Genomic DNA, 16656 nt, shown 5'->3' on the forward strand with positions numbered 1-16656 from the left:
AAATTATGCAGCCGGCACCGTCTGCCTCCCGTGCTTTCTTCCTGCCCCACCGCCACAGTCGTGGAGACTTGGGGGCGCAGGCCGCCAGGCCCGGCCCTACAGCGGCCAGCGAGTGTCCACGGTGATGGGCGGGCAGCTGAGGAAGCGGAAGCCGAACCTGCTCTCAGCCGTGCTCTGCACCGACAGCGCCACCATTGGACAGCCGCAGTCCACCCTCTTCCGGCACACCTGGGGGGGCGGAACCCGAGAGGCCGCTGGACGGGAAGGGACGGGGCCTGGCAGGGGGCGGGGGTCTGATGATGGGCGTGGCCTAGTGAAGGGGCGGGGTAGGGGCGTGGCCTGATGGTGGGGCGGGGTCTGAGGGCAGGCGGGGTCTGATGGTGGGGCGGGGCCTGAGGGTGGGGCGTAGTCTGAGGGCAGGGCCTGGTGGAGAGGCAGGGTCTGAGGGTGGGGCGGGGCCTGAGGGTAGGCGGGGCCTGAGGGCAGGCGGGGCCTGAGGGTGAGGCCAGGGCCCCGGTGGAGGGGAGGGGTCTGAGGGCCGGAGGGGCCTAAGGGCGGGGGATCCTGGTGGAGGAGCCTGAGGGCGGGGCCTGGTGGAGGGGCGGGGTCTGTGGACGTGGTCTTAGGGCGGGGCGGGGCGGGGCACTCACCCGGATTTTGTGGTCCTTCCTACCCTGGCAGTCCTGGAGGCCCACCCCGACCTCTGCTGGGAAGAGGATGGGTGGGGTGCGCCGGGCGCCCCCTCCTTGCCGGCCGCCCCTCCTCCACGTTCCTCCCAGCTGCGCACTCAGCACTCACCGGGGATGGGGATGGAGGGCAAGAGCTCTGGGTGGGTCTGGGCCACGTCCTCGGGCCATACTGGCGCCTCCCGCTGGCGGAGGAGCTTGATGGTACTCAAGCGGGGCAATTGGACCCTTGGCCTGGCGAGGAGGGGTCGTGAGAGACAGCCTGCCAGCGGGAAGGGGTGGTCCCGGGGCAGACGCGGCCTGGGGAGGTGGAAGACCTGAGGGGAGGCCAGAACAGGCGGAAGGGTGGGACCTGGGGAGGTGGGGGGCAGTCCTAGCAGGGAGTCTGGGGTCTTTGCCAAGTCCTGGGCGGCTAACCCTAACCCTAACCCTGGGGAGGAAGCAGGCACTGAAGGACCCGCGGTCCCCACCCCGGCCTCCGGCGCCCAGCCCGGGCCTCCCGCACCCGACCCTTGCGCGGGGGTCGAGGCTGGGGCTGATGCTCCGCAAGGTCAGCTTCGGGCCGGGCCTCTGAAAGTGGGAAACAGTCGATGGACAAGTCGGTGTTGTCTGCGAAGATCCTGGACACTGGGGTCACGCAGTGTGGGGACTGGTGCTCGCTGAGGACCTACGAGGCCGTGGGAAACACGGAAGTCACCCCTACTCCACAAAGCCGGCCCGTCCCCCCACCCGCGCTGGGACCTGCTCTGACCTCGCCTTGGGGGTTCAGGAGGAGGGTCACGCAGCTTCGGCTGGAGTAGAAGTGGACGGGCTCCCGGCCCAAGGAGGAGAGCTGCTGCCGCCTGGTACTGCAGGGCCCCTCACCCCACACCTGGTAACAGCCGGGGGGTGAGGGGCACCGGGTGAAGGGCTGGCCGCTGGAGGGCTGGGCCTCAAGGGGCGCGGGGAGCGGGGCTCACCGTGATGTGGTGCCGCGGAGGCAGCAGGGTGCTGGGTGGGAAGCGGTACATGCACACGGGGAAGTCGAGCACCAGCTGCTGCAGCACGAAGCCGCCCAGGTCCACCGTCTCCTCCAGCGACTGGTTGAGGATGCGCACGAACCTCTGGCGGCGGCTAACCGCCATGATCTTCAGGCAGGAGCCCGAGGGGCTGGGGCTGGAGTGCAGGCAGGGGCTCTGTGCCAAGTCAGTGGGGTCCCTTCCGCCACAGTCCCTCTAGGAGACCTGACCCTGCAGTCCCAGCTGGGTCCCCTCCTCACCTTGGACAGCGCCTGGAATGCCAGAGATGGGAATCCACCCCAGACTCAGGCTCCGGGCCATTCTTGCCCTGTTCGTCTGAGTGGGTTTTCTGGAGATGCACGGAGAGGCGGGCTGCCTGGGAGGGGAACCCCAATTTGGAGGGTCCAGGGTCCACCGAGGACATCTCCTGTGAGGCTGGACCTGGCCCGCAGTGCCCTGAAGGTCCATGTGGGAGAGGAGCAGCACTAGGGATCAGATCTGAGCAGGAGGGATAGTGGCCCCCCGCACCTGGGAGAAGCAGAGAAATACCATGCAGTACTTGGTGGGGGGTGGGGCGGCCAGTGGATTCACGCCAGAGCACAAAGGCAGCGGCAGGAGTCCTCCAAGCCCACCCTAACCCCCAGGGACAGGGTTGGAGAGGCCCCCACACACTGGGCAACCGTGAAAGCCAGGAGGTTAGGGGGATGTCCTTCGGGGCTTGGGGCAGAGATCACAGTCCTGCAGGCGTGGGAAGGGGAAGAAACCAGGAGAGACCCGCCCCGCTCCACCTTCGAATGTTGCCTGACTGTCCCTGCAGAGGCTCTGTGCCCGCGCCTCCACCTGCTTGGCAGTGTGGCTAGGCACTGAGGGAGGGTCCCCTGTTACTGTATGCACGCGACTATGCGCCGCCAGCTGGCTGTTGCTGGACTCGGAGTCGGCACCCCCAGAGCTGCTGGTGCCCGCCAAGGGCAGGGAGCTCCACTCGACACTCTTGAGATTGTGCTCTTGGTGCCTACAGCACAGCTCTGAGCTCCACTGGTCAGGCGGTGAGGCTGTTGGGAGCTGCGAGGTCCGGGGGTGCCTGCAGGTCATGACCAACTTGCTGCCCAGACCTCTGGCTCCTGGACACCAGCTCTGCCCCCATCTGACCTCCATCAGATGGGGGCAGGGCCCACCAAGTTGTGGCCCCAGTCCCTAGGACCCCACCTGAGCAAAGGGCTCATGGGTAGACAGAGATGACCCCAGAACGATTTCCCTTCATCCCTGACTGCAAGCTGCAGGTCAGAGAACTGACGCTTGGAAAGTTTAAATGACCTGTCCCCAGACACTAAAGGATGGAACTGGACTTTGGTTCATCCCAGCCAAGGCAGGCCCTCCCCTCTTCTACCTCCCCCTGGGGAGTCCCCATCCAGTGCAGTTACTTTTGATCTGAGCTGGACTCGAGGTTGGTGAAGAGGTTGGGGTACCGGTGTGCAATGCTGTTCCAGTCCACATCCTCCAGCCGGAAACCCTGGCCAGGGAACAACAGGCAGGTGACCTGACGCTCCTGCAGGACTGCAGATCCAAGAACATACCTGGAGGGCCTCATTTACCTCCCCAGCAGTGGGGGCCTGATCATTCTCAGAGAAGTCACTGAGGTCCATCAGGGTCTCTGCCGTCACCACCTGCAAAGGGGACAGGAGGCCAGCAGGCAGGGGCTGGGGCGGGGAGCACAGCCCTCTGCCCAAGGCCACTCTGCCCTCCAGCCTCCCCAGCACCTGAGGCACACACTTGCTAAGAGCCAGGTGGGAGGGACCACAGGCTTGGTTGCTCGTCCCTGGTCCAGGAGGCAGGCCTCCAGGGAGGCCAAGGCCCCTGAGTGGAAGCACCAGTCTGAAGGGGGCAGCCAGCTGACCAAGGAGGGTGGGCTGGGGGGCCACCCATAGCCAGGCTCACCTCCACGCTGCCCGTGGAAGACCGCAGCACGCGGCCCACCCAGGAGGAGCGGGCCAGCTGCAGGAGGCAGGACTTCTGGAAGGCCTGCAGCTCGGCCTCCAGCTGCCGCAGCGCGTCCTCGGCCTGCTGCAGCCTCTCCTCCAGACGCTTCTTCTCCTGCTCGGGTGGGTCAGCAGTGGGCGGGGCCTTCCGACCCCTATCCTGGCCCGCCCCACCCTGGCTCGGCCTCACCCCCCGCCCCGCCCCCGTCCCTGATCCCTCTTGCCCTTCACCAGTTGGGCCTTTTCCTTCTGTGCTTTCAACTCCAACGTCAGCTTTTGGACCTGGTTTTGCAGGAACTTATCCTTACTTCTTGAGCTCCTAGGGAAGGGGTAGTCTCAGCAGCTCCACTTCTGGGTCCGCAGCCTCTTCACTCATTAGGGTGCCCTGGCCAGGCAGGCGGGTCAGGCCCTGAAGACGTCTGGGTCGGAGGCCGGGTCTAGGCTGGGTTCAACACCCATCAACATGCTTGGGGGCTAGGGTCTGGGTGGTTTACAGTGTATTAACTTCTTTAGGGTTAGGGCAGAGAAAGCATTGACACCCGCTCCAGTACTCTTGCCTGGAAAATCCCATGGACAGGAGCCTGGTAGGCTGCAGTCCATGGGGTCGCTAAGAGTCGGGCACGACTGAAGCGACTTAGCAGCAGCAGCAGCAGCAGCAGGGTTAGGGCAGGGGATCAGAGCCAGGTAAGGACTGGGGCTAGAGGCATAGGTCAGGGTCAGGGCAGGGGTCAGGCTTGGTGGTTGACGTTGGAATCAGACATAAACCCCAGGTTAAGGACGGGCCGGGGACTGAGTGGGTGGGGGACCAGTGCACACCACTGACCTCTCGGCTGGAAGCCCAGCCACCTCCTGTAGGATACGGCAGTGTCGGGCTTCACGCTGATTCTGGATGGCCCACCGCAGGGCCTGGATCTCCAACTCCCTCTGCCCCCAGAGCAGCCGCAGGGTGCGGGGGTCCAGGGAGTCCAAGGCCGACCTGAAACACCAGCCCCCCTCGCTGCTTGGTCAGGCCCTACCGTCTGGCTGGCCTGCCCGAGCAGCTGACCACACCCCTCCCCTCCTTACTGCAGGTTGATGGAGGAGACCATCCTGGTGGAGCTGGGCTTGGCATTCTGAGGGTGTGTGGAAGCCACAGGGTCTGCAGCGGCGCCCACTGGAGGCCCCATGTGGCCACTCACTGGTTCTCGGTCCACCAGAGACGTGAGAGCCTCTTCCTCAGCGTCTTCAGCCTCCTGACAAGACTTGGGGGCCATTCTTGATGTTGCTGGGGGCGCGTAGAGGAGGGGTGCTGGGGCTTCACCGGGTCTGGTGTGTGCACCCTGCAGGGCTCTCCGTACACAGCCAACCTTGTGTATGGTGCCCCCAGACGGCCCTGCTGGTTCACGGGGTGTCGCTCTCCAAGAGGGGGTGCGCGTGTGTATGTGTGTGTGAGTGTGCGTGTGTGTCTGCCCCACTGAATGGCACACTACTAGTCACCTGAGTGTCTACACCTGCGCGTTTCTGAGCAGACCAAGGCAGCAGGCCACCCCACCCCTGGCACAATGTCCTTGGGTGCTCAGCCATTCCCTGTCATCTCTTCTCTGTCACCCTTGCCTCCAGGACCTGAGTGCCTGTCCCCCAGCCTAGAGCACGGGTCCCCAAAGGTGCTGGTCCTTCACTGGTGCGGTCTCTGTCCCCTCAGAGCCGGGGTCCTCCCCAACACTCACCTGAGGCCTGAGGTCCAAGCAGGCCTGGGGAGAGAAAGGAGCTACAGGGTTGCCATGGATACCAGCAGCCAGAGGGGAGGGGCTGTTTGTTACCAGGAGCCTCCAGGGAGACCCAGACCAGGGCCCCAGGTGAACCCTGGCCCCGTCCTTGTCCAGCCTTAAGGAGAAGCTGTGAGGGGCTGACCGACAGCCCAGCTAACCTCAGCAGACCCAGGAGACACAGAGTGACCCACAGGGCCTGCCACCATCACCCGCTCAGCTCAACAGCCCCAACCAACCCTGGGGAGGCTCCCGTGGGCCCTCCCTGGCTGACCATGGCAGTCGGTGGGTGTTGGGGGGCACTGCTGCTCTGTGAGTGTGTCCACAGGCCAGAAGGACGGCGGTGCTAAGCATGTGACCTCACTGGGGCCCAGCTGTCTGGGGAAAGGGAAGAGAGGGAGGGGTGAGCCCTGAGGACCTGGGCCAGCGGCTTGCTGAACTCTGGCCCCAGGGGGCCCCTTCCATGCCCTCCCCCGCCCCTTTGCCATACTGACTGCTGTGCCTTTAGCTCCTAAGCCCCAGTACAGAAGCCTCCCTCCCGGGGTTCACCCACAGCACTGGAGTGACTGTGAGGAGCCTTGGGACACATAATGACAACGATAGTATCTAACTGAACGCAGAGTTCCGGAGAAGAGCAAGGAGAGGTCAGAAGACCTTCTTAAATGAACCTGCAAAGAAATAGTGGAAAATAATAGAGTGGGAAAGATCACATATCTCTTCAAGAAAATTGGAGATGCCAGGGGAACATTTCATGTGAAGATGTTCGTGATAAATGACGGAAACAGTAAGGACATAACAGAAGCAGAAGAGACTAAGAAGAGGTGGCAAGAAAACACAGAAGTACTATACAAAAAAAGATCTTAATGACCTGGATACCCACGATGGTGTGATCACTCACCTAGAGCCAGACGTCCTAGAGTGTGAGTCAAGTGGGCCTTAGGAAGCATCACTATGAACAAAGCTAGTGGAGTTGATGGAATTCCAGCTGAGCTATTTAAAAATTTTAAAAGATGATGCTGTTAAAGTGGTGTACTCAATATGCTAGCAAATTTGGAAAACTCAGCAGTGGCCACAGGACTAGAAAAGATCAGTTTTCATTCCAATCCCAAAGAAGAGCAATGCCAAAAATCTTCAAACTACCACACAATTGCACTCTTTTCACATGCTAGCAAGGTCATACTCAAAATTCTTCAAGCTAGGCTTCAATAGTATGTGAATTGAGAACTGATGTTCAAGCTGGATTTAGAAAAAGCAGAGGAACCAGGGATCAAATTACCAATATCCATTGGATCATAGAAAAAGCAAGAGAACTCCAGAAAAACATTTACTTCTGCTTCACTGACTATGCTAAAGCCTTTGACTGTGTGGATCACAAAAAACTCTGGAAAATTCTTCAAGAGATGGGAATACCAGACCACCTTACCTGTCTCCTGAGAAATCTGTACGCAGGTCAAGAAGCAACAGTTAGACCCAGACATGGAATAACGGGCTGGTCCCAAATTGGGAAAGGACACATCAAGGCTGTATTTTGTCACCCTGTTTATTTAACTTCTATGCAGAGCACATCATGTGAAATGCTGGGCTGGAGGAGTCACAGGCTGAAATCAAAATTGCTGGGAGAAATTTCAACAACCTCAGATATAGAGAAGGAGAAGGCAATGGCACCCCACTCCAGTGCTCTTGCCTGGTAAATCCCATGGACGGAGGAGCCTGGTGGGCTGCAGTCCATGGGGTCTCGAAGAGTCGGACACGACTGAGCAACTTCACTTTCACTTTTCATGCATTGGAGAAGGAAATGGCAGCCCACTCCAGTGTTCTTGCCTGGAGAATCCCAGGGACAGGGGAGCCTGGTAGGTTGCCGTCTATGGGGTTGCACAGAGTTGGACACGACTGAAGCGACTTAGCAGCAGCAGCAGCAGCAGCAGATACACAGACGATACCGCTCTAATGGCAGAAAGCAGAGACAAACTAAAGAGCCTCTTGATAGGGTGAAGGAGGAGAGTGAGAGTGCTGCTTTGAAACTCAACATCCAAAAAACTAAGATCAGGCATCCAGTCTCATCACTTCATGGCAAATAGAAGGGGGAAAATGTAGAACCAGTGACAGGTTTTATTTTCTTGGGCTCCAAAATCACTGTGGATGGTGACAGTAGCCATGAAATTAAAAGACACTTGCTCCTTGGAAGAAAAGCTATGACAAACTTAGCGTATTAAAAAAGCAGAGACATCACATTGCTCAAAAAAGTCCATATAGTGAGAGCTATGTTTTTTTCATGTGGTTTTCCGTATACAACCATATGGTTGTGTGGATCACAACAAACTGTGGAAAATTCTTCAAGAGATGGGAATACCAGACCACCTTACTTCCTCCTGAGAAATCTGTATGCAGGTCAAGAAGCAACAGTTAGAACCAGACATGGAACGGACTGGTTTCAAATTGGCAAGGGAGTACTTCAAGGCTGTATATTGTCACCCTGCTTATTTAACTTATATGCAGAGTACATCATGTGAAATGCCAGGCTGGCTGAAGCACAAGCTGAAATCAAGATTGTCAGGAGAAATATCAATAACCTCATATATGCAGATAACATTACTCTTATGGCTGAAATCGAAGAAGAACTAAAGAGCCTCTTGATGAAAGTGTAAGAGGAGAGTGAAAAAGCTGGCTTAAAATTCAATATTAAAAAAACTAAGACCATGGCATCCAGTCCTATAACTTCATGGCAAATAGATGGGGAAACAATGGAAACAATGAGAGACTTTATTTTCTTAGGTTCCAAAATCACTGCAAAGGTGACTGTAGCCATGAAAGTAAAAGACACTTGCTCCCTGGAAGAAAAGCTATGACCAACCTAGACAGTATATTAAAAAGCAGAGACATTACTTTGCCAACAAACGTCCTTCTAGTCAGTTATGGTTTTTCTAGTAGTCATGTATGGATGTGAGAGTTGGACTATAAAGAAAGCTGAGCGCTGGAGAATTGATGTTTTTGAACTGTGGTGTTGGAGAAGACTTTTGAGAGTTCCTTGGACTGCAAGGAGATCCAACCAGTCAATCCTAAAGGAAAACAGTCCTGAATGTTCATTGGAAGGACTGATGCTGAAGCTGAAGCTCCAATACTTTGGCCACCTGATGCAAAGAGTTGACTCATTGGAAAGAACCTGATGCTGGGAAAGATTGAGGGCAGGAGAAGGGGACGACAGAGGATGACATGGTAGGATGGCATCACCGACTCAATGGACGTGAATTTGAGCAAGCTCCGCAAGTTGGTGAGGGACAGGGAAGCCTGGTGTGCTGCAGTCCATGGGGTCGCAAAGAGTTGGACACAACAGAGCGACTGAACTGAACTGAACTGATGGTTTTTCCAGTAGTTATGTGTGGATGTGAGAGTTGAACCATGAAGAATGCTGAGAGCCTTCAGCTGAGCAGAAGAATTGATGCTTTCAATGTTTTGTGCTAGAGAAGAAAGTATATTAATCCTGAATATTCCCTGGAAAGACTGATGCTCAAGCTGAAGTTCCAATACTTTGGCCACCTGATGCGAAGAGCCAACTCATTGGAAAAGGCCCTGGTTCTGGGACAAATTGAAAGCAAAAGGAGAAGGGGGTGACAGAGGATGAGGTGGTTGGATGGCATCACCAACTCTATGGACATGAGTTTGAACAAAGTTGGGGGAATAGTGGAGGGCAGAGGAGCCTGGCATACTACAGTCTATGGGGTCAGAAAGAGTCGGATGTGACTTAGGGGCTGAACAATACCGAATAGCTCCCTTGCCCGTGGACCTGGACAAAAGTGAGCCCCAGACCTGACCCGTAAGACCATGCCCTCTACTTTTTGCCCCACCTTCATTCCCTCACCATGCATTCATTCAGACTTTCAACTTTTGCTCCTGCAGGCCTTGTAGTGGGCAGGAGGGAGAAACCCCCGCTCTGGGCCAGTCTGACTTGGGCAGTGCAGGTTCTAGGCGTCCTTGCTGCTGATCCACACAGAGAGCACTGAGACTATGAGGGACTCCGGCTGCCTCGCCGGCCGGGGATCTCCGGGCAGAATAGCAGGACTCGCCTGGCGGAGGAGTGTGTTTACAGCTCGGGCCAGCCTTGGGCCCCACTGAGCCTCAGACAAAGAGCCCAAGGCCTTTGTCCCAGTCAACCTCTTGGCGGCCCCCTCCCCCATCAGGATTGTCAGCCTGGCAGCAGCCGGAGAGGACCAGCGGCCAACCAGCTCCACTCCCTCCCGTCTTGAGCCCCCGGACTCCCGCGCGTCCCATCACGTCCCAGGCGAGGGGAGGGGCGATGTCAGCCCCGTTGCCCTCCTGGGTGCAAGCCAGGCTCGCGGGGTCCCGGGCCGGCGCCCGGTCCCTTAGGCGGGAGACTCATCAGACGGGACGGCTTCTGCCAAAGTCAGCCAGGAAACGCGGCCAGGCACCTGCCCCACGCGCCGCCTGCGCCACGGAAGGCAGCGCTCTTCCGCGCGGTGAGCGGGTTCGGGGCGCGCGTGGACCCGGGCGCTCTCGGCCCCTCGCGCCGCCGAGCCCCGCCCACACCTGGGCGCCGCCGGGGGCGGGGCGGGCGGGGAGCCAATGGGGAGGCCCAGGGGAAAGGCTCTGCGTAGGTGACTAATGGGCGTAGGCGCGGAGTGGGCGGGGCGCGCGGTGCAGCCAATGGGGGCGAGAGGGGCGGGGCGCGCGGGCAGCGAGCCAATGGGGCGGCGGGCCGGGGCGCTCCCGCGGCGCTGGAGGCGGCAGGTTGCGGCGGCGCCCGGAGCCTGGCAGCAGCCAGTCCGCGTCCGGATTCCGGAGGCCGGTCAGCGTCCAGGTGAGCCGCGCCGAGTTCCGGGGCCTTCGCGGCGCAGGGCGTGGCCCTGGGCTGCGACTCCGACGGAGGGGCGGGAGCCGGGCCGGCGAGGGGGCCGCGCCGCACCTGCACCCGCCGAGAGCGGGGACTGCGGCCTCGCGGCGAGCGCGGGGCCGCGCGGTAGCAGGGAGGGGCCGCCCGCGCCGGGTGCGGCGGGTCTGCGGTGTCGAGGGCTGCGCGCGGACGCCCCGCGGGAGGGGCTGTGCCCTTCAAGCCGGGTGGCCCGGTCTGGTTAATGATTTGCTTGGTTCCGGGAGTGGGGCCGGCCGAGAGCAGGCTGGGGAGTGGGGCAGCCTCCGAGCGCTGCGGGAGGGCCCTCTGGTTCCCTCTCTGGGGGGGCACTGGCCTTTGCTGCCCCACCCCCAGGAATGTGCGGCCTCCGTGTGGGGCTGCGCACCAGATGCCGAGGGGCAGCAGTCCCGAGCCAGTTCCGGGGTGCGGGGCAGGCCTGAGGAGGAAGAGCCGGCCAAGCCGAGCTGGGGCCAGGCGGGGCCTGACCCCGTGGCCCTCGCCCTCGCTGCAGGACAGGCATGCTCTCAGGACTGGCGGCCATGGAGCTGAAGGTGTGGGTGGACGGCATCCAGCGCGTGGTTTGTGGGGTTTCAGAGCAGACCACCTGTCAAGAAGTGGTCATTGCACTAGCCCAAGCCATAGGTGAGTTCCCTGAAGCACAGATGGGCCCAGCAGGTGGCTTGCAGTGGCGCCTGGCCTCCGGGCCCCATCTGGCCCCCAGGAGGGTGGGGCTGTTGCTGGTCCGTTTTGCTTTCCCCCAGCTGCTCAAGCCAGATGGACTAAAGGTAAGGGATGTGGGCTGACTGACCCCTTTCCCCGGCTCCAGGCCAGACGGGCCGCTTTGTGCTCGTGCAGCGTCTCAGAGAGAAGGAACGGCAGCTGCTACCCCAGGAATGTCCTGTGGGTGCCCAAGCGACCTGCGGACAGTTTGCCAGTGATGTCCAGTTTGTCCTGAGGCGGACAGGACCCAGCCTCGCTGGGAGGCCCTCCTCGGACAGCTGCCCTCCCCCTGAGCGCTGTCCCATCCGAGCTAGCCTTCCCCCAAAGCCTCGACCAGCACTGGACCGTGAGCCCTGCAAAGCACTGACCTTCAGCCTGGGGTGCTCTGGGCAGGCCCCCGGCCCTGTGCCACCCGAGCCTCTGGCTCCCGTAGTGCCTGTGCCGGGCTGCTGCACAGACCTGCAGGGCCTGGAGCGAAGGGTGCGCAGGAACGCAGTGGAGCTGGGCCAGGAGGCCTTCTGGGAGCAGGAGCTGCGGCGGGAGCAGGCCCGGGAGCGCGAGGCACAGGCCCGTCTGCAGGCGCTGAGCGCAGCTACGGCTGAGCACGCAGCTAGACTGCAGGCCCTGGACGCCCAGGCCCGTGCCCTGGAGGCCGAGTTACACCTGGCTGCAGAGGCCCCTAGGCCCTCCTCGCCCACCGCGTCTGTGGCTGAACGCCTGCGCCAGGACCTGGCCACCCAGGAGCGGCAAAGCATGGAGGTGCAGGGCAGTCTCGCCCTGGTGGGCCGGGCTCTGGAGGCTGCCGAGCACGCCCTGCAGGTGAACCCACAGGACCCGCACCCCAGCCCGTGCCCCCAGCGCGGGGTTGGGGGAGGGAGTGGGCGTTGGTCTCCAAATCAGAATCAGAGCCTGAGGGTCCCGTGTGCCCTAGGCCCAGGCCCAGGAGCTGGAGGAGCTGAACCGGGAGCTGCGTCAGTGCAACCTGCAGCACTTCATCCAGCAGACGGGTGCTGCGCTGCCCCCGCCCCCACGGCCAGACGGGGACCCCACTGGCACTCAGGTCAGAGCAGTTCTGGAGGGAGGCCAGGTCGGTGAGGGGCCCGCCCAGCCCCAAGCTGACTTGCTCTTCCCATAGGATCTTCTGCCTCCATCCAGAGAAGAGCCCTTCACGGGAGGCCCCCGGAGTCCGGCCCTTGTGTCCAGCCTGAGCCCAGAGAGTATGTCTGTCTCCCCGCTCTGGATGGGGTGAGGTCCTCCAGTGACCCTCCTCAGCCCTCTCAAGTCTGTGTCCTCCCCACAGTTGCCCCCATGAGGCAGAACTCCTTGAGGTAGCAGCTCTCACCTCAGAGTGGATGTCCGCAGCCAAGGTTAGCCTAGCCTGGATGACAGAGGCCAGCCCGTGGTCACAGAAGACTCCTTCCACCGTGCAGTGGGAAGCCCTGGAACCCGGAGCCTGAGACGGGACACCTTGGAGCCCTAGGATTCCTGCTGCAGGGAGCACGGGAAGGCTGAAGACTCTTGCCCTAGTCCTTGTCGAATCTGCCAAGACCCTGGAGAAGCTAGGGGCGTGGCCAGCCCTGACATCATAGCCCCCAAAGGCCACAGCTTTCTTGGGGACAGGAGGTGCACAGACCCTGTGTTCAACCTATGGGTATGTGCTTGCATGCGGGAGGTATCCTTGCCCACATCCGTGTGTACACTGGCTCCCTACCCCGACATTAAAACCTCAATAAACTGCCTCCCATGGCTTAAGCGTGTCTTGAGACTGCACTGGGCAGGGTCTGCAGGGTCTCTGAGTAGTCCCCTGAACTGCCTGGGGCTAGCCACAGTTAAGGGTCCTGAAACAGAGGTCTCCCAGGGACCCGTGGTTATTTAATCCAAAGCTGGAGCTGTATCCACCCACCCCTGGGGAGTGGCCTCTCCTTGTTGGGGGCAGGGTAGCTTCTCTCCTTGGCAGCCTGGGGTTGGATGGTCTGGGGGCCTGAAGTAGCCTTGACACTGACCTGGGTTTCTGTCCAGACCCCTCCCTTGCCTGACTTCCCTGTCTGGTCTGCTCCCCACCAGCAGCAAGAAGCACTGCACCCTCTGGGGTGGCTCCTGGATATGAGGATCCAAGGACACACCAGACCCGTCCATCAGGTTTCCTGAGCCTGAGAGCTTGCGGGGGCAGGCCCCGGACTCCTGGGTCTGCCAGGCCCCAGGAGCTTTGCTGGCCCCTAGAGGGTGTGCCGACCTGCCTTCCAACACCCCATCTCCTCTCCCCAGCCAGGCATGAAGCTTTAGCCGCATGCCTGCAGCCTTGAAATTGGGGCAGGGCGAGGTCTGAACCACAGCCCTGGCTCTGGGGTGGGCCACCAGCTCCCAGCTCCGAAAGTGCGGTTGGGAGGGGCGAGCTCTGCACCAGCCAGAACCTGGGGGGCTCCAAGACCTGGGTGCAGCCACGCACATTGAGGAACAGAGAACGGGACAGCCTAGATCACAGGGGTCTTCCTGCTTAGTGTGGGGGTGGGCAACTTTGGGGAAGACTCACCCTTCTCCTGGGGTGGCCCCTGAGCCAGGCTTGGTGTTCCCTGCTTCCTTGGGGCAGACTGTAGGGGACATGAAGTACTGAGTGCAAGGAGACCACCAAGCGCCTGGCTTGTGGGGGGAACCAGGAGCAGGCCCTTCCTACCTGTGCTGGAGGAGGGTCAGGAGTGGCTGTACAGGCCTGGGGGCGAACAGGCTCTGGCCCCAGTTTCCTCTTTGGAGCCCCCAGCCCATTCCCATGCCTGTCCACACTCCTGCCTGACCTGTGACTCTCCTTAGGGTCAAGCACAGGCCATACAAGGTGCAGCCCTGAACACACGGGCTGGTTAGGCCCCGTGCTGGGTGGGAGGACTGGGGGCTGTCGGGGGGCCTGCTTCCTTCACCTGGATCCCCCACCTGCGTCCACAGGGTTGGATGGACCTCTGGGCACAAGCCCTGAGCCTTAGCGCCCTTTCACCTCCCAAGCTGAGCACACAGGCCAGCAGGGCACAAGGCCAGGTGCCACCCAGGGACCCCCCTACACACATGGAGGCGAGGGGAGGACCAGCCTATGCCCTGCCCAGTGTCCCGCCCGTCCCCACTCCCCAGGGGACAGCAGGCACAGACCTGGGTGGGCTTTTGCCCCCTGGCCTGTGTCTGTTTTCTGGGAACACCCATTCCTTCTGAAGTCACTGCCAGGGATCTGCCCCTGGTCCAAGGTTGCCTCTGGGGACACTGAGAGCAGTCTTCTCCAGCTTAAAGGGGGTCCTTAGGCAACCCACACATTCCGGGGTGGGAAAGGGGCAGAACCTTCTCCAAGTGAACAAAACCCCACTCCCCACCCCCAAGTTGCCCGAAGTGCTTCAGATCACTAGGCAAATCTTTGAGTTGCTGAAAGGTTTACTTTTGAGTTTTAAACTGTACTTTGAAAACAACACTGTGAGGTGTGCTGAGGGGAGGAAAGCCCAGTGGTCGTTCAGTCGCTCAGTTGTGTCTGAATCTCTGCGACCCCATGAACCACAGCACGCCAGGCTCCTCTGTCCTTCACCGTCTCCTGGAGCTTGCTCAAACTCATGTCCATTGAGTCGCTGATGCCATCCAATCATCTTATCCTCTGTTTCCCTCTTCTTTAGCTCCCCTCAAGCGAGGGGAAGGCAGGGCAGGACACTGCCCAGTGTGAGTACAGGGCAGCCCTCCTCAGGGTTGCTCTGAGGCCAGACTGTGTTTTGGGGGAAGGCACTGCCCTTCCTGGCCTGCCTGGCCTCAGATTCCTACTTGATCCTCCAGGGGCTGGTTCACAAAAGGTCGTGGGCCAGTGGCAGCGAATCCGCACCGCTGGTTCTCAACCCCAAAGCTGCTGACAGCCTCCCTGCTACCTGCAGAGCCTGGCCCACCAAGTCTGCTGGGTGTGACACTTACCATACCATATCAACTGCTAACTAGGGTAGGGTCCCTCCTGAGAGGTGTCCAAGTCCACACAAGGGCCCAACTAATTGGGCCTCCCCTCCAGATTGCTTGGGAGAGGGGACAGAACCTGCCTCTGTGGCATCTGCAGGCCCAGAGGCTGCTCTGGGCCTGCTCCACAACCATAAGACTTTCACGGTGAACTGAGGAACACCCAACAGGGGAGACAGGCCTCCAGGAACCCACATGCCTGGGAGGGCGTGTCTGGGGGCACTGCGAATGTGTCTTCACAGTCCTGACTCCCTTAGTGGCCTCGCTGACATGGCAGAGGGCACAGGAAAGCCAAATCTGCCACCGTCTTCGTCAAGAAAGTTCCTGGAGGTGGCCCTCAAGAGGCTAGTTCAGGCGGTCCTGTCCTGATGTCCAAGGGTCAGACAATGACACCGGTGTCTGCCCAGGGCTGCCTTCAGCTTGGCGACATCAGGAAGACTGTCCCAGGAGCCCTGCACACCTTGGCATCCTGAGACACACAGGGAGAAGAGAGTTCCCTCCAAGAGGGCATCTGCTCCGGCCTGAGGCCCAGCATGCGAAGGGCAGCAAAGGCCTCTGAATGTCCCTCGTTTTCCCCACCCGGCCCACTGCCGGGCGCAGACAGGCCCACCTAGTCCGTGCAGCGCCCTCGCCTACCATCCGCCTTGGCACGCTCCCTCTGACCCGACGTGGCCGTCCCCTGCCCCACAGGGTCACAGAGGGGGCGGGGCGGTCGCGCTGCCCAGGGACAGATCAGCCGCTGTCACACGCACAGTGGGTCCGGAGCAGCGCAGTGTGCGGTGGGCAGTGGCTGCCCTGCGCCTGGAGGGACCGCCGTGCGGGAGGAGGAGTCGTCCCCCACCCACGACCCCCGCCTCACCTCCCGTCCAACTTGGCGGTCCGAGCCCGCCGCCCCTGCCCGGCCCAAGTTCCCGCCCGCGAGCCTAGGACCCCTCGCGCGTCACCTGCGACCCTGCGCGGGCCGTCGCCGGCTCTCGGCCCAACTTCGGCGGCGGCAGCGGCAGCGGCCCCCTCGCGCCCCCGCCAGCCCGGAACCCCGCGCCCGGCCCGTATGCAAATGCCCAGGTCTCGCGACCAATGGTCGGCCGAGCCGGGCCCGCCCTGCCGGGCCGCAGCCAGTGGACGCGAGCCGGAGACGGGACGCCGCGCCCACCGCCGAGCGGCCCCTCGCGGGCGAGGCCGGCGCGTTCCTTTCCGCACGTCGGCCTCGGGGCGGGGCCGCCACCTGCCGGGCGGGGCTTTCGGCGCCCGGAGGCTGCCAGGCGCTGGGCGGCTCCCCCGCCGGCGGGTGGTACGACCCGAGGCGCTCCCTCGCCGGCCCAAGGTGGAACGGCCCGGGCGCCTAGGAACCCCCCGCCCCCAGTCCCCCGCGAGCTGGGCGCCTCCTTGGATCGCTGGGCTCCGTCACGCGTAGCACGGGCGGTGAGCTCGCGACCACTTAGTGCACGAGCCTCCTGCACCCACTCCGGGGCGGTCTGCCTGGCGGAGAGGGGGCTCCGGCTCTGCCTGGTTTGTGAACTCCTGGCCACTCTCTCGTCGTGAGGGCCCACTGCACGGGGCTCAGGGCCCTGGGCGACTTGGCCCCGTCCTCTGCCCCGTTCTGTCCGGGCATTGGAAAGGTAGAAACCAAAGGAAAGGTCCGTTTCAGCCCTGGAGTCCATCCCTCCTGGTGGAGCCCCAAGGAGGCAGCCCTGGGAAGCATGGTCA

The 16656-nt window shown here is 61.4% G+C and overlaps 2 protein-coding genes across 2 annotated transcripts; one reads left to right on the plus strand and one right to left on the minus strand.

The window, feature by feature from the left end:
- Positions 1-9: 9 nt before the first annotated feature.
- Positions 10-9226, minus strand: LMNTD2 (lamin tail domain containing 2). The gene is made up of 17 exons (XM_070358973.1): positions 9210-9226; positions 5680-5783; positions 5367-5390; positions 4726-4924; positions 4484-4636; positions 3892-3979; positions 3620-3775; positions 3277-3348; positions 3106-3194; positions 2570-2765; positions 1945-2414; positions 1646-1841; positions 1438-1557; positions 1157-1353; positions 799-920; positions 651-706; positions 10-228 (listed from the first exon to the last, which is right to left on the minus strand). The coding sequence occupies exons 1-17, from the start codon at positions 9224-9226 to the stop codon at positions 97-99; spliced, it is 2391 nt and encodes a 796-aa protein (XP_070215074.1). The 3' UTR covers positions 10-96.
- An 860-nt stretch (positions 9227-10086) lies between these two features.
- Positions 10087-12731, plus strand: RASSF7 (Ras association domain family member 7). The gene is made up of 6 exons (XM_070360625.1): positions 10087-10218; positions 10781-10911; positions 11096-11808; positions 11921-12049; positions 12125-12206; positions 12290-12731. Exons 2-6 carry the CDS (start codon positions 10788-10790, stop codon positions 12319-12321), a joined length of 1080 nt encoding a protein of 359 aa, XP_070216726.1. The 5' UTR covers positions 10087-10218; positions 10781-10787; the 3' UTR covers positions 12322-12731.
- The last annotated feature ends 3925 nt before the right edge of the window (positions 12732-16656 follow it).

The sequence above is a fragment of the Bos mutus genome, chromosome 22, assembly GCF_027580195.1.
Source record: "Bos mutus isolate GX-2022 chromosome 22, NWIPB_WYAK_1.1, whole genome shotgun sequence".
Classification (NCBI taxonomy): domain Eukaryota; kingdom Metazoa; phylum Chordata; class Mammalia; order Artiodactyla; family Bovidae; genus Bos; species Bos mutus.